Source organism: Bos indicus x Bos taurus, chromosome 18 (assembly GCF_003369695.1).
Source record: "Bos indicus x Bos taurus breed Angus x Brahman F1 hybrid chromosome 18, Bos_hybrid_MaternalHap_v2.0, whole genome shotgun sequence".
NCBI classification, from domain to species: domain Eukaryota; kingdom Metazoa; phylum Chordata; class Mammalia; order Artiodactyla; family Bovidae; genus Bos; species Bos indicus x Bos taurus.
Window position 1 is genome coordinate 18,610,970 of NC_040093.1, and position 26,358 is coordinate 18,637,327.

The 26,358-nt window shown below is 42.1% G+C and overlaps 1 protein-coding gene and 1 long non-coding RNA gene across 6 annotated transcripts in view; one reads left to right on the top strand and one right to left on the bottom strand.

Annotated features, from left to right (window-relative positions):
• ZNF793 (zinc finger protein 793) overlaps positions 1-26,358 on the top strand; it is a 39,581-nt gene that overhangs the window by 4,401 nt on the left and 8,822 nt on the right. The window contains exons 1-3 of one of the 5 annotated variants that reach the window (XM_027514338.1): positions 11,002-11,089; positions 12,470-12,611; positions 18,235-18,280. In XM_027514338.1, the coding sequence (XP_027370139.1) occupies positions 18,266-18,280 (15 nt within the window). In that variant the 5' untranslated portion in view covers positions 11,002-11,089; positions 12,470-12,611; positions 18,235-18,265. Of the gene's footprint in view, positions 1-11,001; positions 11,215-11,251; positions 11,508-12,469; positions 12,612-18,234; positions 18,281-26,358 lie in introns of those variants that run through there. The other 4 variants (XM_027514334.1, XM_027514335.1, XM_027514336.1 and 1 more) reach the window with 4 other exon arrangements.
• Positions 4,079-10,859, bottom strand: LOC113875723. Its single transcript, XR_003506335.1, has 2 exons — positions 10,617-10,859; positions 4,079-5,681 (listed from the first exon to the last, which is right to left on the bottom strand). It is a non-coding gene; the product is annotated as an uncharacterized LOC113875723 (long non-coding RNA).

The window sequence follows — 26,358 nt, forward strand, 5'->3', positions numbered from 1 at the left end:
CCCTTAATTACCCCGCAGCATAATGTCCTGTGAGTTCCCATTACCTTCAGGAAAGCTTCTGAAGTAAGGATGTTCAGGTCCTCTCAGTCAACTCGTCACCTCAGTCTCCCGTTTGCTGTCATAGTTTTTCCAGCTCATTTGCCTTCCTTAATGACTTGCCCTTTATAATGACAATAACAAATCACTAACTCATAAAAACAAACCTCAACATTACCTTCACTGTCTTCTTTCTATCCATCTTCATTCCATACACTCCACAAGGACCTTCTCCCCCATGTCCCTCAAACACATCAAATTAGGTCCTGCCTCAGGGCCTAATTTGCATTTGCAGTGCCCTCTTCAAAGAGCACAGTTCCTCATATCTGTGTGCTTTACTCCTTCATGTCTTTCGTCCAGCAGCATCTCTTTGCAGAGGCCTTCCCTTCCCTTCCCTACCTATCTGACTTAAAATTCCATCCCTCTCCTCTTCCTCCTCTATCATTCTCCATAACACTTATTACCACAGTACCTTGTATATTTCACTTGTCTATGGTTCCCATTCTAGAATGTTTTTTTCCCATTTTGTTCACCATAGTGAATTTAGACCCATGCCTAACGTACAGCAGTCCTTCCATGAATGCACATTATGGAGTGTTGACCCTGCTCTTCTCACGATTTCCCTTTGATGCTTTCTATGTGTGTGCTGTGCTCACTCAGTCATGTCCAATTCTTTGTGACTCCATGGACTGTAGCCCACCAGATTCCTCTGTCCATGAGATTTTTTTCCGGCAAGAATATTGGAAGGGGTTGCCATTTCCTTCTCCAGGGGATCTTCCCAACCCAGAGATTGAACCCCCATCTCCTGTGTCTCCTGCATTAGCAGGCAGATTCTTTACCACTGAGCCACCTGGGAAGCCCCGTGCTTTCTATATTACAGCATAAGATGCTCTGATGGGGAGAACCAACTTACCTAGTACACAGCAGGCTTTTTCACCCTCAGTCCTTCCTTCCTGTCCCAAAAGTTGTAACATCATTGTAAACCTTTTGGTCTGATGCCAACCAATTGAAGGAAAAGAGAACTGAGGCATAGGAAATCAGTCCCATATAGATACTTGATGTTTCAAGATTCCCTTCAATGATTCCAAAATACCTCAGTCAGCTCCAAAGTGATCACAAAAAAGCATGCTTATTCTGCCCGAGCATTCACAACCCTGCCCTACCCCAATTGCACCTTGACAGGGCCTTGCCTACCTCCTAAGCTGATGTACAGACCTGCTTATCATGCCCTGACAGGTCTGCCCAAAGCTGCTAATTTGGAGAAACCAAGTGCAGAGAGAGGGGTTGCCTTTCCTTGGATGTCAGGTGGGCAGCCTAAGACTGAGGCAGCAGTGGCCTCACATATGCATGCAGAGGAACCAATTGAATGATCAGCTGTTGGGTGGCCAAACTGGTTCCGCCAGGTCAGTCCATTGACAACGCTGAGAGTGGGCAATAGGTGGTACAGAATTGTTCTCACCTTTGTGACTAGCAGCATGGGGATTAAGAATGGGGACAGAACCTGGTGGAGGGAGCAGGACTAAGGATTCTCATATAATCTCCAATAATCAAATTGGGCAGTGATTAGTGGCATGTCCCATTACCTTAATGATATCTAATCCATCATTAGCTCCTCTTTATCTCACTGCTTCACAGTAACTGATGAACCCACTGTCTTAGAACAATATCTGGTGACCCACTACCCCCTTTTACTGCACCCAGTATTGCTTCTGGGGCTTCACTAAATGTTTTATGACACAGCATTATCCCCCAACTGGGGACAGTGTTTGCTAACTCCTCAGGAGAGTGTCTAGAGATCTCGCCATTATCCCCTTCTTAATCCACAATGTCTGGACACCCTCCATTATCCTCCTTTTACCTTATTCCATCACTGTGTCACCTCTTACTAATTCCAGGAAATAATGTCTGGAGAACTTATTCATTACATCTTCCAGTTAACCTCCAGCATAATGTATATTACTTTGCCTCATTTGTGAAACAGTCTGGTAACCTCCATACTCCTGATTTATTCCAGTTTTCACCTAAATCATGACTGATGACCGCTTACAACAATCCTCGTAGTAGGAAACCATAGTATAACCTACCAAATCCAACTTTTAATATTATCTCCTGATTTTTTCATGACATCTCTATCTGAATGGCTTTTGTTTCCCTCCATTAATTGTCTCTTATAGTGATAGTGACAGTCTTCTATTACCCCCACACAGCAGTGTTTGTAACCATCCCCAACACAGTATGTGGTGATGCCCCCAGTACTCTCTGAACATTGGTGTGTTCTGTTCATCTGCTTCCCTATCCCCAGGTAAGGGCAATGACTGATAAGACATCATAGACTTCACATTAGCCATCCCTGTAGGACCCCCATTAACAACTCGTACAAAGTCTTTTGATGACCATTACCCACTAATACAGTATCTATGACTCTTCCATTAAATCCTGGTAATACCTATTTCCCTATTTGCCCCCAATAACATAGTGTCTGCTGGTTCCCTGTTGCTCACATTGCTTCATCAGACCACTTAGTATGGCTCCTGCAAGTCCCCCAGCATTGCTTGTCCAAGTCCCCACTGTTTGCATGGACAGGAACCCTGTGGGGATGGAGAAGGGATAAGGAGAGGGTAATAGCCTCATACACACTGTCCAGGGAATTGTTGGCCTGGAGTAGACTGGGGAGGCTCTGGGGCCCCCAGGAGATCACATCCTGAGATACCGACTTACTACATGAGTGATGCAAGCAAAATAGCTAAAGTTGTCAACATGGATTAAAATCCTGGTGCCAACCCTGATGCCCAGTAACCTCCCCTGAGCCTTGATTGCTTCACCTGTAAAATAGATTTATGGAAGATGAAGGGATTTAATATGGTTCACATGAGGGGAGCAGAGCTAGTGCAGACCAAGGAGAGTGTCCCTATTGTTAATAATATTACCAGTTATAAATTGACACAAGACCAACCTCTGAATGGCTGTACCCAAACCTCACAGAGGGAAATGTATGTTATTTTATAAATTACTTTCAACTATATCTCTCATATTTACTGTAACATAGTATCATAGTGCTGCTGTGCTGTGCATAGTTGCTCAGTCCTGTTGGGTTCTTTGTGACCCCATGGACTATAACCCAGCAGGCTCCTCTGTCCATGGGGATTCTCCAGGCAAGAATACTGGACTGGGTTGCCATGCCCTCCTCCAGGGGATCTTCCTAACCCAGGGATTGAGCCCAGGAGTCCTGCATTGCAGGCAGATTCTTTACTGTCTGAACCACCAGGGAAGCCCAAGAATACTAGAGGGGGTAGCCTATCCCTTCTCCGGGGGATTTTCCTGGCCCAGGAATCGAACTGGTGTCTCCTGCAATGCAGGTCGTTTCTGTACCAGCTGAGCTACTAGGGAAGCCCAATGTTATAGTACTGAGGTATTTTTAAAATTTAGATTTACTGAGGTATCATTTACACACAGTAATAGTTACCCTTAAAAGCGTACATTTCTGAGAGTTTTTGACAAATGCAGCATAAAATCAAGGAGTCAACACTACAATAAAAAAAACAGATTCTTCACTACCCTAAATTCCTTCCTATCTCTTTAAAAAATTATGAGTATTTCTTTCTTAAATGTTCTTTTTTTAAGTGGAGTATAATTGCTTTACAATGTTCTGTTCCTGCTGTACAACAACCTGCATCAGCTGTATGTATACATATATCCCCTCCCTCTCATCACCTCATCCCACCCCTCTAGATCATCACAGAGCACCAGGCTGAGCTCCCTGTGCTATTCAGCAGGTTCCCGCTAGCTATTTTACACATGGTAGAAAGGTCCTATCCCTTTTTGATCAATCTACTCCCAACCCCTCAATATTGCTTATCTGTTTCCTGTTTCTATAGTTTTGCCTTTTTCACATGTCATGAATGTATGTGTATCCATATAAATATGTAAGTATGTATCTCCTTTTGAGTCTGACTTCTTTCATTTAATGTATCTGAGACTCATCCATATGGTTGTATGAGATACAAATGAAAGTATGGTGATGAAAAGACACTGGACATAGTCATCAGGAAAATGCAAATAAAAACCATAATGACATACCATTACATGCTTGTTAGAATGGCAGTGAATAAATAACATAGTGGTAGAGCAATAGACACTTTCATGTATTGCTGTGGGAATGATACCGAGTAGTATATCTACTATGGACAAAAGTTTCACAAGTTCTTATAAAGGTAACTATATACCTATCCTATGACCCAGCAATCCCACTTCTAGGTTTTTACCATAGAGAAATGAGAAATTAGGTATGTACTTGAATGTTCATAGGAACTGCATTCATCATCACCAAAAGATTGGAAATAGCCTAAATGCCCATCAATGGGTGAATAACTAAATACAGTATAGTACATCTATGCAGCTGAGTTATGACACAAGCTCCAACATGGATGAATCTCAGAAGTATTATGTTTTACTGTATGATAAATTATGTTTGATAAAAGATTATTAGAAATTAGATGATAAATATATATAGATTTGTACATTAGTTATAATTTTATATTGCATATCATTATATACTGTAACATTGTATATAATATAGTACACTGCAATATCTATTATTGTATATTCCTATTACAATAAAAACATTTTATATGATATATAATATGTACTATATGATTATATATTAGAATATGTAAGTTTTTCTATTTTGCATATCAGTCTTTCACATACAATTTTGGTTATTTGTATTTTTACAAGTTTACATTTAATGTTTATAGTGTAAAGTTATAATAAAAGGGGACATGGGGTTGGAAAACCCTTTAATTGTAGCTGGTCACCATTTTTATTATCTATCAACATGCCCATTCTGGCTGCTCTTAACATCACAGAAGCTTGTTTCTCTTTGGGCCTTTGCCTGGCTGTGTTCTCTGAGACTCTGCTTCCTCATTCTCCATGAAGCTTGCTGTCCTCTCCTTGTTTGGAGAGTTTACACACACCACTGTGTATGAAGTAACACACTTCTTGGGGTCACTCCCTATTTTGTACTATATTTGTGCTGCAAGTACCACCCTCTGACCTAATATTAAGTGTTTCTTTTTCTGATTTATCATTCTTCCCTCCCCACTGGACCATAACCCTCATGATGTCAGGACTTTGTCTTCCTCCTGCTGTGTCCAAGGCACCCAGCATGGCACCAGCACAAAGTAGAGACTCAGTACAAGTTTGTTAAATGGATGGATGAATGATATCAATAGCACTGAGGTTGACTAAGTGCTCCACACAGATTGAACTAAATTTGTGGGGAGGAAGGAGAGGATAGGAGGGTTGGTTGGATCGAACCTGTGACCCCTGCATTGGCAGATGGATTCTTATCCACTGTGCCACTAGGCAAGTCCCAGAATTATTTTCTGCTTCAATGCAAAATCCTCTTTCAGGATGCCTCACATAGAGTGGGATGAATTCATTCTTGGATCTTCTTGGTCTTTTTATTCCTGTTGTCCAGTGAATATTTCATCCTTAAATATGTCCAATTTTAACTCTTCACTTTTTCTTATTAGCACTTAATCCCATCCTAGGGAGTTCCCTGGCGGTTCAGTGGTTAAGACTCAGTACTTTCACTGCCGTGGTCCCAGGCTCAATTCCCAGTCCCTGGTCAGAGAACTAAGATGCTATGCAAACATACAAAAAAAAAAAAAAGAGAGAGAGAAAAGATTAATCATCAAGTATTCATTACCCAGATCCAATGATTATCAACACTTCCCCAACTTTGTGTTAAGAAAAATTATCAAAAACCCAGAAATAAGGAAACTATACTGTGTCATCCTTTGTGCCTTTTCAAAGTCATACTAGAGCATGGTCTAACAAACCCACCCAAAGTCTAACAAATCATTCTTGAGAAAGTTTTCCTAAACTCAGCACTGTTTGCATTTGGGCCCAAATAATTCTGTTGTACCAGGTTATTCTCTGTGTGGTTGAAAGCATCCATGGCATCCACTCCTCCCCCTAAACTGTCTCCAAAGATTGCTTAATGTTCCCTGGGGATTAAAACTCTACCAGTTTGAGAACTCACTGCTCTGGTAGAATGTACCCTTGTTTGGGTCACTTTTTACTACTAAGTAGGAAGCAGACTACATAGATAAAATTTAACTTGGCAGTTGGTACATTTCATATATTTGTTCTATATAAACTGATTCTCTGAAGAAAAGATAACCTTCAAGCTTATGGTTTTACTGCCCTATAGGACATTAGTTTTATATCTATTTAACTTTGCAGTCTTATTGACACTGCAATATATATTGACACTGACTTATATACCTATTTGTGTGTGTGTGTGTTATGCTGTCATTTCCGACTCTTTGCAACCCCTTGGAGTGTAGCCTGCCAGGCTCCTCTGTCCATGGAATCTTCTAGGCAAGAATACTGGAGTGGGATGCCATTTCCTACTTGAGTGGATCTTCCCAACCTAGGGATTGAAACTACTTTGAACACCTACTTTGCACCAAATCTCCAATCCTGCTAGTTCCCTCATTAATAAGTTAAATGAATATCTGTACAAGTTCTAACTTTTTGAAAATTATACTTTGAGACTTGTATCACCAATTACTGCCACTACCAACACCCCTGACTCAAGACAGGACAGGATGGGGTGTGGTCTTCGCTCATGCCAGGCTACTCTCAAGATCTATCTTGATCCAGGAAACAGATCACATTCCACCTAGATCCAGAACAGTCTTCACTCATGCAAGGGCAAAGACCTATTTCTGCTCAGCCCAAGGCATAGTTCTTTCTGCTCCAGAGTAGGGAAGAGCTATGTCTCCTTTTATGCCAAACTTGGGGCCTGGCATCCCTTTAAATGATGACAGTGTAGAAGGTCACCATATCTGGTTCAACAGGCTGAGACCTATCAGCCTAGGGAATAAATAAGAGCTGATGGTCACTGCAAGCTAGGTTAGCCCAGAGCCTTTAATTTGCCAAACCACGAATCCTTGGAGACTCCTTTCTCTAATGGCTCTGTCTGGGCCTCCAGAGAGGGCACTATCATAAGCCGTAAGTTCTGTGATGGTCTCACCAGGGCCTCATCTTTCCACAAACTAGGGTAAAGTTCTGTCAGTTCTTTCACATCTCTCTCTTTTCCCTACTAACATGATCTCTCAAAACGCTGAACACTCTTTGGCTTCAAAAAATTAAGCTACAATTTACGTATAATAAATGCACAAATCAAAAGTGTTTACTTTGATGAGTCCTGACGATTATACAGACTCTTGAAACCGCCACCCTAAACAAGAACATTTTCATCACCCCAAGAGATTCTCTTCAGAGTCATAGTTACTAGAGTCAACTGCTTTCTGATTTATAACTCAGTAGATTTGTTTTGCCTGTTCTTGAGCTTCACATAAATTGAATCCTACAGTGTATACTCTTTTTTTAAACACTCTTTTTACCCATTTTCTTGTGTATTCCTTTCCCCCACCAGGCCACAACATCTTGAGTATTCTTTATTTTATCGGAGACCTCAGGCCTCTCTTGTTCGCTAATTCAGTGCCTTAGATATGTTGAAGCAAAATTTAACAGTAACAAAAAAATTTTAACAATAATGGTCATGATCTTTGTTGTTGTTTAGTCACTAAGCCATTGTCTGACTCTTTTGCGACCCCATGGACGTAGCCCACCAGGCTCTTCTGTCTATGGGATTTCCCAGGTGAGAATACTGGAGTGGGTTGCCATTTCCTTCTCCAGGGGATCTTCTCGACCCAGGGATCAAACCTGCATCTCCTGCACTGGCACGTAGATTCTTTACCACTGTGTTACCTGGGAAGCCTGTGATGATCCTTTACCTTTGTATAAAATAGACATACCTGGCTCTGAGTCCTTCTTTTTCACTTATTAACTGAGAGATTATAGACTGGTCACCTCATCTCTATACTGCATTTTCTTTAGGATGGTGATGATAACACTGTTCTCATAGTGTTTGTGGATATCCTGAAGTTTGTGGTAGGTGGTTTAGTCGCTAACTAGTGTTTGACTCTCTGCAATGCCACGGACTGTAGCCTGCCAGGCTCCTCTGTCCATTGGATTTCCCAGGCAAGAATGCTGGAGTGTGTTTCCATTTCCTTCTCCAGGGGATCTTAAATATTTCTAGCTCTCCCCATTCCAAGCTTATGCTAAGATTGTATTTCTGTTTCTATGGTAAGATTGTATTTCATGTGGTTGGGTGACTACTCAATGAGTAGTGAGAGGAAATGACTTGTGTCATTTCTGAGGCAGAGCATTTAATTCCAAGCATAAGACACTCCAAGACTCTCTTTCCTTTTGCCTTTATGACTGGTGCTAGAATGAGGGTAGGCCTTTAAGTGAGAAGGCCAATGACAGGCCAGGCATGTCACAGGCACTCTCTAAATGGTCATTAATTATTTCAAAAGTGTCACATAAACCCACTTGTATTAATTGAAATGAAGCAAGACTCTTAAACTCTTTGTTAAATTTTAAATATCTAGCAGAACCTTAAATTTCTCTATTATGCAAGTGAAGAGGAAATGGCTAAAAATCCCCTCTGATTTGATAGAACAATCACAAGTTTAGGAGCTTGTTCAAGAAATCCAGAGAGATCACTTAGAGCATTTTTACCAAAAGTATCCAAATTAACTACTGCTGAATAACAAATTACTCCCAAACTCAGTGGCTAAAAACAAATATTTATGACAGTCAAGGATATGCAAGCTGCTAGCTGGGTGTTTCAGAGTCCCTCATGTAGTAGCAGTCCGTGTACTGATAGGGGCTGCAGTCATCTCAAGGCTTAATTAGGGTACAGTATTTGTTTCCAAGGTGACCCACTTGATACAAGACGACATCAGTTCCTCCCTGACTGTTAGCAGGATATCTCAGCTCCTTGCTACATGGGCCTGTTCATAGTCTGTCTCAGTGTCCTCAATGACATGGCAACTAACTTCTCTCAGAGTAAGTTATTTGAGAGAAAAAGCATGAACACTTCCAAGTCAGAAGCTGGGGTGTCATTTACAACTTACTTTCACTTCTACTGTATACTATCAACCTGACAGATCTGCCTTGGTACAACATGGAAGGGGGCTACACAGGGTGTAAATACCAGGGGATAGGAATTGTTGGGAGTCATTTTCATTTTATTTTTACTTTATTTTAAATTATTTTTTGTTTGCTGGGTCTTCGTTGCTGCATGCAGGCTTTCTCTAGTTGCAGCAAGCAAAAGCTACTCTCTAGTTGTGGTTCGTAGGCTTCTCATTTGTTCTCGTTACAGAGCATAGGTCCTAGGGTGCATGAACTTCAGTAGTTTGCGGCATGAGGGCTTAGTTGCCCCAAAGCATGTGGAATCTGCCTGGACCAGGGACTGACCGGTGTTCCCTGCTAATGCAGGCAGATTCTTAATCTCTGGGCCACCAGGGAAGTCCAGGAGTCATTTTAGAAGTCAGATGTTACACCACTTGTTTTGACCACCAAATAGAATTATGGGTTTATTTTTTTAAAAGCTATTTTCATAGGACAAACCAATCATTTCGAGAGATGTTCCAAAACAATTTCTGTGATGTGCAGAGCACCGCTTTGGCTGGTATTAGAAACAGGACTCTGGTGAATGCTGTCTGTACCATGCCCATATGCTGAGGGCTGGCTTCTTCCTGAACACACCTACAGACTCTGCCTGAGACCTGCTCCTAAGGCAGGCTGAAAGTGCTACAGCTTTAAGGCCCTTACAGTAGCCCTCAACAATGAGGAACCAGAGATGACATACAACTATCTCATCTTCATCAACCCTTGACTGAGCCCCCATTGCTCAGCGATACTCTACTCATGGATGCACTCTGTGTGGGTTTTCATCCCTCCTCGGTCTCACCCATACCCTACCTGTCAAATAAACAAACTGCTTGCACTCACACCCTTCTGTCTTCTAGAGCATGAAAATAGAGGAAAACCTCACTCAAATAGAGTAGAGAGGCCTGAAGGGGGAGATCTCAGGCAGTACCACCCCATGTCAATTACAGGAAGAAATGTCAATTACAGACCCCAACAGAGGAATCAAGAGGAAATAGTTATCATTCACAGGCCTCAACAAGAGGAGATGTACATTGTACCTCCTACAAGAAATCTACTACCCAGCAACTCAGCCAAAGAGAAACTGTCATCACTCTGAACTTTCACGTTTCTCCAAGGGACTTTCCTTCAAAACCACCGCCCCCCACCCCCGACCCCTCCAAATACCTTCCCTTTTCTTTACAAAATTAAGTTTCTTTTCCTCGTTTGTTGGACTTGCCTATGAGTTTTACTGTAGCTTGCTTGTCTGGAATTGCAGTTCCCTGCAATAAACCCATTGCAGTTTCCAGAATAAACCCATTTTCTGGTAAAATAACTGGGTATTTTATTTTTAGTGTGAATAGAGTAAAGCCACCTATGACAAAGACCCGGCTCTTCACGTATTCTTTCAATAACCGGCTAAGAACCTCGTACTTGCCCTTTCTTGCTGCGCCGCCCCCCTAGTAAAGACTCCTCTTCCTCCCGGGGCCTCAGGCTCCCCAAGAGAAACGCTTCTCTCTTCCGCTGTTCATCAACAAACAAAGCTGGCCCAGACAAAGTTGTACCTTGCTTTACGGACGTTCCTCCTGGGAGATGGCCGCACACACCGCCCTTAAGCTGTATAACACGTACGCGGCCATCTTACCTCACTGCCCTACTGGAGACAACGAAATCTTAATTTCCAAATCAGGGAGCCGCTATATTGACCTCAGGAGGTTTGAGCTTCTGAGATGCTAAAAGCAGCAGTGATATCTGTGTTTAGAGACCCAGAAACACTTGCTTCTTTCCGCCCTAAAATAGCCGAATCGCCTAACAAAGGGTCTAGTCATCCGCTGTACGGTACAGATTCAAACATGGCCGCCCCCTGCAAGCGGTTGGCTAGTGGGCGCAGCCATAATACCTGCCGTTGACATTCAGAAACCCAGAATCCTGTTCTCTGGAAAGATGCCAGGCGGCGGCAGCCAGCCTCAAAGATGCGACTGAGTCTGCGCACGGCCACTCGTTTTGGGAAGAGCTCATACCGTGGAGAGGCAGCGTGGTACGGCAGTCAATTTCAGGTTATGGGCGCGGATGCGGGGAAAATGGGAAAGATCAATGTGAGAAATAGTCGAAATTCAAGACGTGTGTAGGATGGCGATCAGACGACTACGGTGGCCCGACTGGGTCAGTCATGGATACCCGTAAGGGTCAGAGACTGAGGGGACTGAAGGGTTAAGTGATTGGGCGTCTGAGCCTCTTGGGAGAGAGTCTGTGGTGGCGGGTTTATGGGAATCAGCGTTAGTGTCTGTGAAGAAGATGAATTGGGAGTATGTAGAAATCAATAAACTAGCGTTCTTGACTGACAGAATGCGTGGAAGTCAGTTTGTAGTGATCTTCAAGTGTCTTGAGGACAAATGAGTTTCTTTGAAGACGCTGATTTGATCGGCGTTAGGACTCAGTGATCAGAAGCCTGAGGGGTCAGTGACTGGAGGTTCTAAGTTCTGTTTGGGTACCTGAAGCTGGTGATTGTGGAAACTTCGAGGTTCATCCTCACTGAGGGTGGTCAGTGAGGATCAATGTTTGGAGAAACGCTTTAGGCAATCAGTGATGGAGACTCCCTTTAGATCATCGCTGGAGAGGAATCTGAAGATATCAGTGACCCGACTTGTGTAGATCAGAGTATAGGGAATAGCGGGATCAGTGGAGGAGGGGATTAGTGATTTGGGACTGTCAGTAATTGTCGGGGGAGGTGGGACAGTGAGAGTCAGTGATTGGTTCCCAGTCATTGGGATATCACTGGAGATCAGTGTGGGTTTGCCATCAGAGATCTGCCTAATTCACTGTTCCGCAATCGGAGTGGATCAGTGAGTTTTGTAGTCACTGACTAGTGGTCTTTGACAGTCATATTTGGACATTCTGGGGTATCTGTGACCACAAAGGCCACAGAGATTGGAGACACCGGCTACGTCTGTGATTAAGAGGCTTACTGCCGGTTGATGCTGGGGCTTGCCAAATGCAGAAGTTGGGAATGGGAGAGGCAAGGAGTTGAGGCTGCACCTCGCACAGTGACATTCCCCAACTGATTACCAGCCAGTTCCATTAAGTTGTGAAGGCTAAAGCCCACCTCAAACTATTTTTGAAACCTCCCCTCTCCAAGAATTCCCTGGCCTTTCAGTGGTTTGGACTCCCCAAGTTCATTGCTGAGGTCCCAGTTTCAATCCCTGTTTGGGGAACTAAGATCCTGCAAGCCAATCAGAGCAGCCAAACAAACAAGCAAAAAAGAAAAACAAAAATAAACTTCCTCCCCCCCCTTTTTTTTTTGTTCCCTACATAAATGAAAGTACTCTAAAAGGATCTAAAGTAATGTGTTATTTAAGATGTGGCTTCTGTTGCTTTTGCCAAGGATTTAATGCATATTTCTCCTAATATTTCCTTTAAGGTTCTTTCTAGAAAATCTAATGAGATGTCCATCTGTGACAGCATCTTAAGAGTGAACCTGGTTTCTAAAAATCTATTCTGACTCCATGGCAGCTAGGATGGATGTAACTTTGCCTGTGGTTAGAAAACAAAGAATTCACTGAGTAAGTACCTAAGTCTAATGTAAAACATTTTGTGGAAGGAGCAAACCTTGAGAAAATTTGGAAATTATTTTAATCTGGGATTAATTTAAAAATAATGTTCTTACCACACCAAAAAAAAAAAAGAAAGAAAGGAAAAGAAAGGTAATTATGTGAGGTAATTATGAAGATGTTAACTAATCCTACTGTGGTAATCATTTTGCAATGTATACATGTATTAGATCAGGGCATTGTACATCTTAAACTTACACAATATTATCTGCCTATTATATTTTTATAAGGCTGGGGAAAATATGAATTATGGAGGGAAAAGAAACTGGACCTGGAAGTTACTGTGTTCTAAGAATGTTTTTGCCTTGTTCTGTGGGTTTTTTTTAGGCATGGCACATTTGACTTCCATGAATCAGTGCCTTATAAAATCCTGGTAGAACAATTCAGTAAACAGAAAACCACAATAACAACCAATCACAAAGACAAAAGTTAAAGCTACTTGTAGAAACTGTTCTTCACTGAACTTAAAATCAAGCTAATGGTGAATAAGATGGACTGAGACAAAATCACAGATGTAATGGAAATAAGATTTTAACCATTAGCTTGATAAAAGGGTAAAATGCTGAAACAGTACTTGTTTTTATAAATGTTACAATCAATCCTTCTATAGTCTTTAGACAAAACATGAGTATATCATCTTAAGCAACAAAGGAAGTTAAGAGATAAGGCAGATAACATCTTTCAAAAGCCATCAGTATCAAGCTTTCATTTTTAGAGCAGATAGCCCCTGCTTTTTACATGCACAGAATCCAAAACAGGTAGCTTCTGTGACTCAGCACGCATGTGTATGGGTAAGGAGTTGGGACATTTTCTTTTTCTTGTTGCTCTTTTCCTTCACCTATACTATGCCTAGTGCCAGGTTTGGGAGCAAATACTTTTTTTAAGATTTTAACATAATTTTTTAAATTGAAATATAAGATACATATAATAATATACATTCAGCTCAATGAATTGTCACAAAGGGAACAACCTCTGGGTAATGTGCTCAGATCAGAAAACAGAACGTTATAACACCCTGAAAACTCTATGATACCCGTTCCCCATTACTACCCTACCATGGGGAACCATTTTCCAGTTCTTACATAACAGATTAATTTGTCTGTCTTTGAACTCTAATTAAAAGGAATATTCATACCTGATGGGGTGGCAGTAAGTGACTCATGTGAAAATTTTTTTTTAAGTTTGAATCCAGATTGTTTCATTTTATTTAGGCAACAAACATTTTTTCCAGATTATTTCCAGGCATAACACACAGACAGTCAAGTATTCTTATGTTGAAGCTACAGCTCAGTGAATTTTTACATTTCAGAGAACTGTGTAAACACAACCTAGACCAAGATATGCATCACTTCAGGGACTTCCCTCGTAGTCCAGTGGTTAAGACTCCACGCTTCCACTGTAGAGGGCCTGGGTTCAAACCCTGGTTGGGGAATTAAGACACCTGCATGCCCCAAAACACAGCCAAAAAAAAAAAATCTGGAAAGATATCCATCATTTCTAGCACCCTGAAGCCTTCCTTATCAGTCAGTACCCACTGCCACCGTGGGTCTAATTCAATGGATTAGTTTTACCTGTTTTTGAACTTGAGTTAAATGGAATCATGGAAATTATTTGAAGCCAAAACATTCATACAATGTGGAAGTTTTGTCTTGAAATTCTGAAACCAGACACACCAGGACAAAATTTTATTCTCATGCCCTACTTGGCCATTTGAGATTGCTTGTTTTCTGTTATTCCCTTTGGGATCCAAACACATGAACGTTCAAGTGGATCCTCTGGTTCGGAGTAGATTTGGAGTCAGAATCCTGTTAATGAAGTTAACAGGTTAAGGCTGGTTCTTCTTTGTAGGTAATTTGGAGGGGACCTAAGAGCCCCTGGTCAAAATCTCTTAGCCTTTGGAGACTAACCATTGGCTGCAGTGACCTGAATAAGGCTAAGAACTTCCAGGGAATTCCCTGGTGGTCCAGTGGTTAGGACTTGGCACTTTCGCTGCTGTGGCCTGGGTTGGATCCCTGCTTGGGTAACTAAGGTCCCACAAGCCATGGGGCATGGTCAAAAAAAAAAGAACCTCCATGAGGTTGCCTGCCTGCCATTTGATAATAAGTTGTTGACATGATGTCCCTTTACCCCTAATGTAAATTTCCTGAGTACAAGAACATTTTATTCTATGATCACAAGATAATTATCAAGAGCAGGAAAGTTAACATTGAAGCAGCATTATTATTATTTTTATTACAGTAGTATGAAGTGAAGAAAAAAAAAAAACGCACAACATTAAAACTGTGAATTGAGTTTTATTCAGTCTTACCTATAAGCACTATAGCTAAGCACTATAGCCAAGCACTATAGCCCAGGAGACAGCCTCTCAGATAGCTCTGAGGAATTGCTCTGAAGAGGTAGAGGAGAAGCCAATATATATATATATATGATTTGGGGAGGGAGGACTGGGAAATACATGTAGTCAAGCATGAAAAGATGACTGCTAATCACAAAGAAGAGACATCTCATAATTTTAGTGCTTTTCTGTGTTTAGAAGATGGAGCAATCTGGGGTCCTTGAAATTCTTCTTAGATATGCATGTTAGCTATCTAGGTGCCCTTCATCCAAAGCACAGAGTGCCTCCTGTTTTTTCCCTCGGGCATATTGTTGGTAGGCACTGGCAGTGGCTAGTGACTTAATATTTGTAGAACTGAAATGGTGAACAACATTCTTTGTTTACAGCAGTCTCATCCATAGACATTATTTAGATTTCTTTAATTGTCCAATACTGTCCTTTATAACATTTTTTTTTCTGGTCCAGGTATATAATACAGGTATACATGTTGCATTTAATTGTCATATCTCTTTGCTGCTGCTGCTAAGTCACTTCAGTCATGTCCGACTCTGTGTGACCCCATAGACGGCAGCCTACCAGGCTCCCCCGTCCCTGGGATTCTCCAGGCAAGAACACTGGAGTGGGTTTCCATTTCCTTCTCCAATGCATGAAAGTGAAAAGTGAAAGTGAAGTCGCTCAGTCGTGTCTGACTCTTAGCGACCCCATGGATTGCAGCCTACTAGGCTCCTCCATCCATGGGATTTTCCAGGCAAGAGTACTGGAGTGGGGTGCCATTGCCTTCTCCGGTCATATCTCTTTAGACTCCTTTAATTTGGAATATTTTCTCAGTCATTTTTTGCCTCTTTTGACCTTGATGTTTTGAGGAGTACAAGCCAGTTATTTTTATAAGATGCCCATCAATTGAATTTTTCTGATTTTCCTCATGTCTAGAGTCATGTACATTCATGATTGCTACTGGAGCAGTGGTGTGTTCTCAGTGTCCCGTATCAGGAGATGCCTGATGTTGGTTTGTCATATTGGTGGTAATGTTCACCTTGATCATTTGGTTAAGGTTATATGCACCAGGGTTGTCCACTATAAAGTTATGTTAGTAAGTATCTTATGGGGGCATTTTTTGAGACCATGTAAATAACTTCAAACTTTCATTTACTAGTGCTAGTATTTTTTAAAAATATTTATTTATTTGGCTGTACCAGGTTCAGTGCAGCATGAAGGATCTTTGATCTACCTTGTGGCACACAGGATCTTTCAGTTTTTAGTTCTCTGACCAGAGATCGAACCTGGGGCCCCTGCATTGGGAACGAGGAGCCTTAGCCACTGGACCACAGGGAAAGTCCCTCATTCACTAGTGTTAGTATTATTTTAATGACTCTTGCCTGAATCAGTTACCACTGTTATGGTTGCCAAATGATGATTTTTCTAGTTGCTTCTATATTGATTAGTTCCTTCCTTCTACATTGATGAGTCAGAGCTTTCCTTTATCCCCCATGTATTTACTGGTATAAATAAAGTAGTGTGTCCTAGTTATATATAAAACAGAAGCTATGGGACTTCCCGGATGGTCCAGTGGTTAAGAATCCATCTTGCAATGCAGGGGATGCAAGTTCAATCCCTACTCGGGAAACTAAGATCCCACGTGCCTCAGGGCAACTAAGCCCAGGCGCCACAGCTAGCGAGATCCCACATGCCACAACTCAGACCTGATGCAGCCAAACAAATAAATAAATATTTAAAAACAAAAAAAGAGAAGCTACACATTGGAAACTTACAATCTGTTTTAAATGTTGAGTTAGATCATGAGCCAGAGCTCAGATCTTCTAAATCTCAAAGAAAACATCTTGAGAGATTGACCAGTTTACAGAGAAAGAGTTGTCAGATCATGTGACAAATGACCACATAGACAGGAAACCTCTAGGGTCCCACTTTGGTCAGATAGATTTCTAAAGCGCTGTCGTAGAGAGGGATTTGGGAGTAAGAGAAGGAAAAGAAATGGACTGTCAGAAATGTAGCAGAACTGTCAAAACCTGAGGAAATGGTCCATACATGTTGTGAAAGCTAAGTTGTGGTTTTGTTGATTCTGTGACAGTAAATTATATAAATCATATTGTATTTTTTTAAAAATCAAGGTGGAAAAGGTCAGATGAGATTATGTGGGATAGTTTCTTCAGTTGAGTTTTGCCAAACTGTGGGTAGTTTTCTGTGGTTTAATTTTCTGTCTTGATTAAGTATTTAGTCAAATTAGAAAATACACATGAAAAATGGAAGACATCAGTAGATACAAAAGGAGAAATTAATCAGTTAAAAAAGAAAAAAGGGATAACTGATAAATCTGATTTTTTAAAAAAAATCAGTAATGTAGATTAAACCACTAGCAGCTGGTCAAGAGGAAACTGGGACTTTCCTAGTGGTTTAGTGGTTAAGACTCCTTGCTTCCACTGCACGGGGCATAGGTTTGATCCCTGGTCTGGAAACTAAGATCTCACATGCTGGGTGAAGCACCAGAATAAATAAATAAATTTTTTTTTTTAATTTAAAAATTGTGAATTATCCTATTGATAATTTTAATATAGTTCTGACATTATTTAAGCCTTATAGTTATTTCTTTAATTAAACATCTTAATTAAAAGTAACAATTGTTTGCTCTCATCTGTTAAAAATTATTTTTTAGGGAATTTCCTTGCAGTCCAGTGGTTAGGACTTGGTACTTTCATTGTCTGGGTTCAATCCCTGGTCAGAGAACTAAGGTCTTGCAAGCCACACAGAACGGTGGGGAAAAAAAAAATTTTTTTTTTTTTAATGACAGCCCTTAATAATCTGCTGGATGAATAACAAAGTTTAACCTTTCAGTAATTGTTTGCACCACAGTTTAAGTAACCATTAGTTTTATTAATGTTGCACAGTTATTTTACTTTGCTTTAAGTTCCTTTTGTAATATTTTCATAACAGGTATAGAAGCCCCTTTTCCAGAATATACTTGGGGCCAGGTGTTTAAATTTTAAGGAGTTTCTTTTTTAATCCCTTTCAGTTCTTACTTGGTAGCAACTTTTGTTTCCTGGAAAGTCTGTTGTATGTATCCACATTCTAAGTTGAATGGCACCCTTTTTTCCCTCTACCACAATGATGTAAAGCATAGGTTTTTGTCCAAGATTTATATAGGGAATTTGCAAGTTCTGAAACAAGCCTGGTGCCTCACAGCTCTGTTCTCTTTCTCCATTCTCCTCCCCAACCCCATCTTCACAGGCTGCAGATCCTTTCCCAAGAACAACAGAAAATGATCGAGTACCAGGTAAGTGCGACATTAATGAGCCTACTTTCCCTTCCTGGGAAAACTGGAAAATACATGCATTTCAACCACGTATGCTTTGTCATAGGTTGGGTTCTCAGGAAAACACTTGGGGATGAAAATTTGCACACAGGAGGTTTACTAGGAAGGCTCTTGTAAGTCAGTGAATGAGGCCAGGTGGGCAGAGGGAGTTGTTGAACAGAGGCATCAGCCGATCTTATAAGATGCTCTAGAGCTGGTAGTTGTTGTTGTTGTTTTGTTGCTCAGTTGTGTCTGACTCTTGCCACCCCATGGACTGTAGCCCACCAAGCTCCTCTGTCCATGGGATTTCCCAAGCAAGAACACTGGAGTTAGTTGTAATTTCCTTCTCCAGGGGATCTTCCCGATCCAGGGATTGAACCCATGTCTCCTGCTTGGCAGGAGGGTTCTTTACCATTGAGCCACCAGGGATAGTCCTCAGTGTTGTCCTGAGTGGAGGCAAGGAAGCCTTTGTATTCTGAAATCAACCAGTCATTGGTTTAGGCTGCCCCAGGAGGGGACATAACATTGGTTAGAGTAGCTCCCTTTGGCCAAAGGAAATTCCCAATAGGTTTCACACCTGCAATAGCCAGCTGTTTCCTAGCAGCTGGGAGAAGTACCTCAGTACTGCAGGGAGATTTGGGTGGAACATCACAATCTCTCTCTCCACATAATGACCTAATGGCCAGATACTTACTACACATACTGCTCTCCCCTTTTTGCCCAATTCAACTATCCTAGACATTTTACCATTATACCTAGAACCATGCTTTAAAAAAAAAAAAAACAGTGTACATAATGCTCCATCATATGCATGGAATATTTAACCCATCCTCCATATTATGGACATTCGGGTAGTGTCCAGGTTTGATATTTCAAGCAATGATGCAGGAAACATCCTTTGTTGGAATACAGATTTACAAAGGAGCGAGTCCAACGAGAGTCAGTAGACTTCCTGGTAGCCAGCAAACAGGCAGACATGGCCCATGATTTCCATTGGCCAAAAGGAAGAAGCGTATTGTTATTTCCAGGAGAAAACTAGCTTTTCGGGGCACTTGTTTTTAAGAGCGACCTTCTTAGGGCAGCACTGCTGCTATTGGTGTGGTCCCAGGACATAGGCACCTGCTGGAAGCTTCTTAACATCCAGAGTGGCAAACCCCACCCAGACCTTCTGGATCAGGTTAACTGTGGGTGGGGCCTGAGAATCTTTGTTTAACAAGCTCTGGATGATCCATTTGTGCTTGAAAGTGTGAGAAGCACTGAGAGAGAGAACAGAATTTTTAACAATCACTGACAAATACAGAAGCATGTTTTCAACAGTGGTTCAACTCTTCCCTTGGAGTTGAGTGTTAGCACCACAACAAAACTCAGTTCTCCAGGTGGCCAAAACCATCATGTCTTAGCCTCCCAATGATGTAACAATGTTTTCTATCAAAGTTGCAGGAAGTTTGAACTCCTCTGTGCTTTGTGGCCCACATGTAATGACAGGAAAATGCTCAATTTCAGTTATAAGAAAGTCAAAATACAAATATTTCTTTTGGTGGGGCTGGTGAGGGGGCAGGAAGATTCCTCCAAGTTTTACAGAAGTTTTGATTTTGATCCAAGGTATCTACATTGAGGAAATGATGAACTGCTCATTATTTGAATTACTGTCATTCCTCTTTAAGTGTCTCTGCTAGTTTTGCAGCAAACAGTTGAACATCTTATCCCCGGCAAGACTCAGTGTGAGATGTCACCAGTTCCCCCGCCTTCCTCACTGACTTTTAATGGTAAAGGAGATGGTGAAGGTCTCCTTCTCAGCCCCTGAGTTCCTGCATTCCCACCTTTCGGAGTCCTTTCTCAAGCAAGAACATCTCTTTCTGGAAACCTATCCATGCCTGCCTGCTTTCCTAGGTTTTTTTCCTTGTCCCTACAACCATTGTCAGTAACTTCAACCCTAGAAACCATTACTGCTTATAACCCAAAAAGTCCTTTCCTTTCTCTCCTGATCTCCTTCATCTTCTGAATTGATTTCCCTGCTCTTAATGTGTCCACTCCTGCTTCTCATTCTTTCTTGAGTCCAAAATCCTCTCTTCCCACTTAACTGAAACTTTTCTGGCCAAGGTCCCAGGTGACCTTGCTGAGGCTAAAGTTAGAAGATGCTGTTTGATTATTCTACTGAATTAAGACTGTACCTTTTGCCCCCTCCTTGTGTCTGAAAGGCAGCACCATATACTGGGTAGGAGCACAGAACCTGGAGCTGAATTGCTGAGTTTGAATCCCCATCCTTACCATCTGTACAACTTTGGCAAGTCCCTGAACCTCTCTGCCCCAGTTTTCTTTAATATGGGAATAATGGCACTTACTTCAGAGAGTAGAATTAAATGAACTAATATGTGTAAAGTGCTTGAAATAGACATTTGTCCTTATTATGTGTTTGATTATTATTACTAAGTTTAGGCCTCCTTCCTTCATGCCAGGGATAGTGCTTCCCCACAGCTTCCCTACATCTTCTAGGGTTTCTCTTTCCATCTTCTTATGTCTTAGACACTGATGTTCCTGTGGGTTTGAACCTTCTCTGGGGTGCCAGTCTTTTTTTTTTTTTTTTTTTGCTGCTTACATAATCTTAGTTCCCTAACCGGAGATTGAAGAGATCACTGCCTTCAGCAGTGAAAGCTCAGAGTCCTAACTGCTGGACCGCCAGGAAAGTCCCAGTTTCATCCACTCCTAAGGTGGGTGCTGGTGAGTCTGCACGTGGCTCCCTCCTCCATATCTAAGCCCAGGCCTCCTCCAAGAACTTTAGACCCCTTTGTCTAACATCTGTTCCTTTGGCTGCCTTCAGTTTAATGTGTGCAAAGTTGAATTTTTTCTGTCTCTTCTTCCCTGTTTCTCATCTCAGGAGATAATACCAACCCAAACCCGCAGGCAAGCCCAGACCCTGAGACTTACCCTTGACGTCTCCCCACCTTCCATCTCTCACACTCAGTCACCAAGTCTTCCTGATTTTAGGACTTCCCAGGTGGCGTGAGTGGTAAATAACCCACCTGATTTTACAGCCTCAGTGTTTCATCCATCCTTTTCATCCCTGTTTGGTGAAAATGGCATGGCCCTTTAGGTGCAAAATTATGTCTCTTCTACTTTTTTCTCTTCTGTTCTATCCCCCCCATTCTGTTTCATCCCATCCCATCCCACTCCACTCTACTCCATCCTATCTCATCCCATTCCAGTTAGCTCTGTTTGGGGAATACTGACCCAGAGCCTGTCACCCAGAGCTACGCCCTGTGCTCTAAGATGAAGCCTGATTGCTGCTCACCTGCTACCACAGTATGCTGTTCTGGCATCAGTGAGGGGGTCTAGTTGGCACCTTCTCTGTTCCACGGCCTTTGTGTGAGTCTTAGGGTCCCAGGTGCCAGCTTCCATTGCCTCCATCCTGGTTTTGGTCCTGTCTTCACATCTACTTATGCGGGCCACTCCTCAAGTGCCACACTAGCATTCATCAAGGAGACTTGCAGTCTCCTGGGAGTGGAGAGTGGCTGCTCTCAGCCCCTCTGTCTCTGCAGGGCCCTCTCAATGCTTCTTTCCTCTGGCCACTCCCAGAGGTGGTGGGCCGGTGCCACTGCCACTGTGTAGTGTGCTAGGGCTCTCCACCCCATTAACACCCTCCCTTTTTCTGTCCTTTAGAATTGTTTTCCCTTTCTTAACAGATTTTTTAAATATTGACTTACAATCCTTTTTCTCATTAAGTAACATAGGTACATTTAAGTGGCACTGTCTTATTCCAGGCACAGTCTAAAGGCTTGACATATATTAACTCATTTAAACCTCATACTATAATAACTGAGAGACACACATTATTATTGTCTCCATTCAACAGATGAGAAAGCTGAGGCAGAGACATTAAATAGCTTTCCCAGGGTCATGCATTTAGTGGTGTAGCCTGTATTTGAACTCAATAAGTCCAGCCCCAAAGTCCATGCTTTTAGCTGATCTGCCCTATTGCCTCTCATGTCTGTCAGTGACTGTAAAGTTAGACAGCAGTCCACAAAACCACCTTTGCTTCTTTTTTAAAAAATTAATTAATTAATTTTTGGCTCTGCTGGGTCATCATTGCTGTGCACGGGCTTTCTCTAGTTATAGAGAGCAGGGGCTACTCTATTGTTGCGGAGCACAGGTTTCTCATCATAGTCACTTCTCTTGTTGCAGAGCACAGACTCTAGGGCACGCAAGCTTCAGCAGTTACGGCACACAGGTTTAGTTGCACTGCAGTATGTATGATCTTCCCAGACCAGGGCTCAAACCCTTATACCCTGCATTGGCAGGCAGTTCTTAACCACTGGATGACCAGGGAAGTCCCCACACCACCCTCATTCTGGCAGCATTTGTAAGTTTGGAGGTTTCCAACACCACCCTCAGTTTTGATAATTTGCTAGAAAGACCCACAGAATGATGTATTCACAGTTAGGATTCATTACAGCAGATGTACAAAGATTAAAATCAGCCAAGAAAAGAGGTGCTTGGGGCAGAGTCCAGGAGAGTTCCACACACTGAACTTCCATGTGTCCTCTCCCAGTGAGTATGAACAGTGAGAAATTCTCCCAACAACCATGTGTGATGGTACAGAGTATTGCCAACCAGGAAGCTCACCTAAGCCTTGGTGTCCAGAGCTGTATTCGGGGTTGGTCATGTAGACATGACCTGGTAGTGGAGGCTGAGCTAATTGATGCCTGTGAGCCAGAGCTTCTCCCAGAAATCATGTTGTTAGAATATCTGGTGTAGCCCAAGGCCCCAGGTAAACCAAGACACTCTTATCTAGGAGGGCATTCCAGGGGCTTAGAGATTAACTTCTAGGAACTGAGGTCAGACCTTTCCTTGGGCAAGGTTAAATTCTCTATGTCACTTCAAGATATATCTAAAGTACTAAAGGAAAATTTATTTACTCACAAGAGTAGAGGAGGTTTTCCCCCCAAACTAAACAATTCTCCAATTCTGTGCAGACCTTACAAGTTAGGGGCTCTGTCTCACAAGACTGCCCCCTACTACCACTTCAGATGCCAATCGCAAATCCCAGGTTATCATCTGAACTTCTGACCAACTGTAACCACACAGCTCAGACTGGGACTTCAACCCAGCCAAAATCCAGACTGGGACTTGAATCCATTGTCTTTTCATTGAAATCACGTATCCGGTCTCAGGACTTAATGAAGCTCAGGTTCTGTATGTCTCATCACAGGAAGAATTCAGTGAGAGACAAAGTGGTAGGTAAGAAGTGGATTTATTTACAAAGATACACATTCCATAGAATATGGTCCCTCTCTTAAGGTGAGAATGGCCCTGACAGAAACACACACCACAGAGAGAGTAGGGGCCATCTCAGAAGGCAAGAGACACCGAATGTGGGGTGGTTAGTATTTATGGACTAGGTAATTTCATAGGCTAATGAGGGAATGTAGAGTTCCAAAGAATAGCAAGGAAAGATAAGAAAGCCTTTTAAAGTGAATAATGCAGAGAAATAGAGGAAAACAATAGAATGGGAAAGACTAGAGATCTCTTCAAGAAAATTAGAGATACCAAGGCAACATTTCCTGCAAAGATGGGCACAATAAAGGACAGAAGTGGTATGGACCTAACAGAAGCAGAAGACATTAAGAAGAGGAGGCAAGAATACACAGAATAACTATACAAAAAGGATTTTAATGACCCAGATAACTACAAAGGTGTGATCACTCACCTAGAGCCAGACATCCTGGAGTCCGAAGTCAAGTAGGCCTTAGGAAACATCACTATAAAGAAAGCTAGTGGGGGTGATACAGTATCAGCAGAGCTATTTCAAATCCTAAAAGATGATGCTGTTAAAATGCTGCACTCAATATGCCAGCAAATTTGGAAAACTCAGCAGTGGGCACAGGACTGAAAAAGGTCAGTTTTCATTCCGATCCCAGAGAAAGGCAGTGCCAAAGAATGTTTAAACTTCCACACAATTGCACTTGTTTCATATGCCAGCAAAGTAATTCTCAATATTCTCTAAGCTAGGCTTCAGTATATGAACCGAGAACTTCCAGATGTACAAGCTGGATTTAGAAAAGGCAGAAGAATCACAGATCAAATTGCCAACTTCCGCTGGATCATCAAAAAAGCAAGAGAATTCCAGAAAAACATCTACTTCTGCTTCATTGACTATGCTAAAACCTTTGACTGTGTGGATCACAACAAACTGGAAAATTCTTCAAGAGGTAGGAATACCAGACCACCTTACCTGCCTCCTGCGAAACCTGTATGCAGGTCAAGAAGCAACAGTTAGAACCAGACATGGAACAATGCACTGGTTCCAAATTAGGAAAGAAGTGTGTCAAGGCTGTATATTGTCACCCTGCTTATATGCAGAGTATATCGTGCAAAGTGCCAGGTTGGATGAAGCACAAGCTGGAATCACAATTGCCAGGAGAATATCAATAACCTCAGATATGCATATGACACCACCCTTATGGAAGAAATAGAAGAGGAATTAAAGAGCCTCTTGATGAAGGTGAAAGAGGAGAGTGAGAAAGCTGGCTTAAAGCTCAACATTCAAAAAACCAGGATCACGGAATCTAGTCCCATCACTTCATGGCAAATAGATGGGGAAACAGTGGAAACAGTGACAGACTTTATTTTCTTGGGCTCCAAACTCACTGCAGATGGTGACTGAAGCCATGAAATTAAAAGATGCTTGCTCCTTGGAAGAAAAGTTATGACAAACCTAGATAGCATTCACAAGCAGAGACATTACTTTGCCCAAAAAGGTTCATATAGTCAAAGCTATGGTTTTTCCAGTAGTCATGTATGGATGTGAGAGCTGGACAGTAAGAAAGGCTGAGTGCTGAAGAGTTGATGCCTTCAAACTGTGGTACTGGAGAAGACTCTTCAGAGTCCCTTGGACTGCAAGATCAAACCAGTCAGTCCTGAAAGAAATCAACCCTGAACATTCATTGGAAGGACTGAAGCTGAAGCTGAACCTCCAATACTTTGGCCACCTGATGCAAAGAGTCGAATCATTGGAAAAGACCCTGCTGCTGGCAAAGACTGAAGGCAGAAGGAGAAGGTGATGACAGAGGACGAGATGGTTGGAAGGCATCACTGAACTCAATGGACATGAATTTGAGCAAACTGTGGGTGATGGTGAAGGACAGGGAAGCCTGGAGTGTTGCAGTCCATGGGGTTGCAAAGAGTCAGACATGACTGAGTGACTGAACAATGAGTGGGAGGATTATTCCATCTATTTTGGGGAAGGGTAGGGATTTTCAGAAATTGGGCTGCCACTCACCTTTCTGGCCTTTTATGGTTGGCCTTGTAACTGTCATGGCACATGTGGGTATGTCATTTAACATATACTAATGTATTACAGTGAACATATAATGAGGCTCAAGGTCCACTGGAAATTGAATCTTCCGCCATCTCAGACCTCATCAGTTCTGACCAGTTTTTGTCATAGCCTCCATAACTGTGTCATTCTTTTAAAAGTTGTGCCCTGCCCCCTTCCTTCCTGTTTCACAACCAACTATAAATTGGGGTCCCTCCCCATTGATAATTTTCTATTACTCACAGAACTCAGGGAAACACTTTACTTATTATTACAGATTTATTTTAAAGGATATTATAAAGGATATAAAGGAACAGCCATTGGGCTTCCCTGGTGGCTCAGATGGTAAGGAAACTGCCTGCAGTGCAGGAGACCTGGGTTCAGTCACTGGGTCAGGAAGATCCCCTGGAGAAGGGAATGGTAACCCACTCCAGTGTTCTTGCCTGGAGAGAATTCCACGGACAGAGGAGCCTGGCCGCCTACAGCCCGTGGGGTTGCAGAATCAGACACGACTGAATGACTAAAACACACATGAAAGAACAGCCAGATAAAGGGGTATGTATGGCAAGATACAGAAGGGTCCTGAGCACAGGAACTTCTGTCTCCAGAGAATTTGGTGTGCACACCCCAAACTGGATATGTTCATCAAACTGGAAGCTCTCCAAGGTTTTTATGGAAGTTCCATTATATAGGCATACTTAATTACATTGTTGGCCTTTGATGATTAGCTTAATCGCAAATCCCTTTC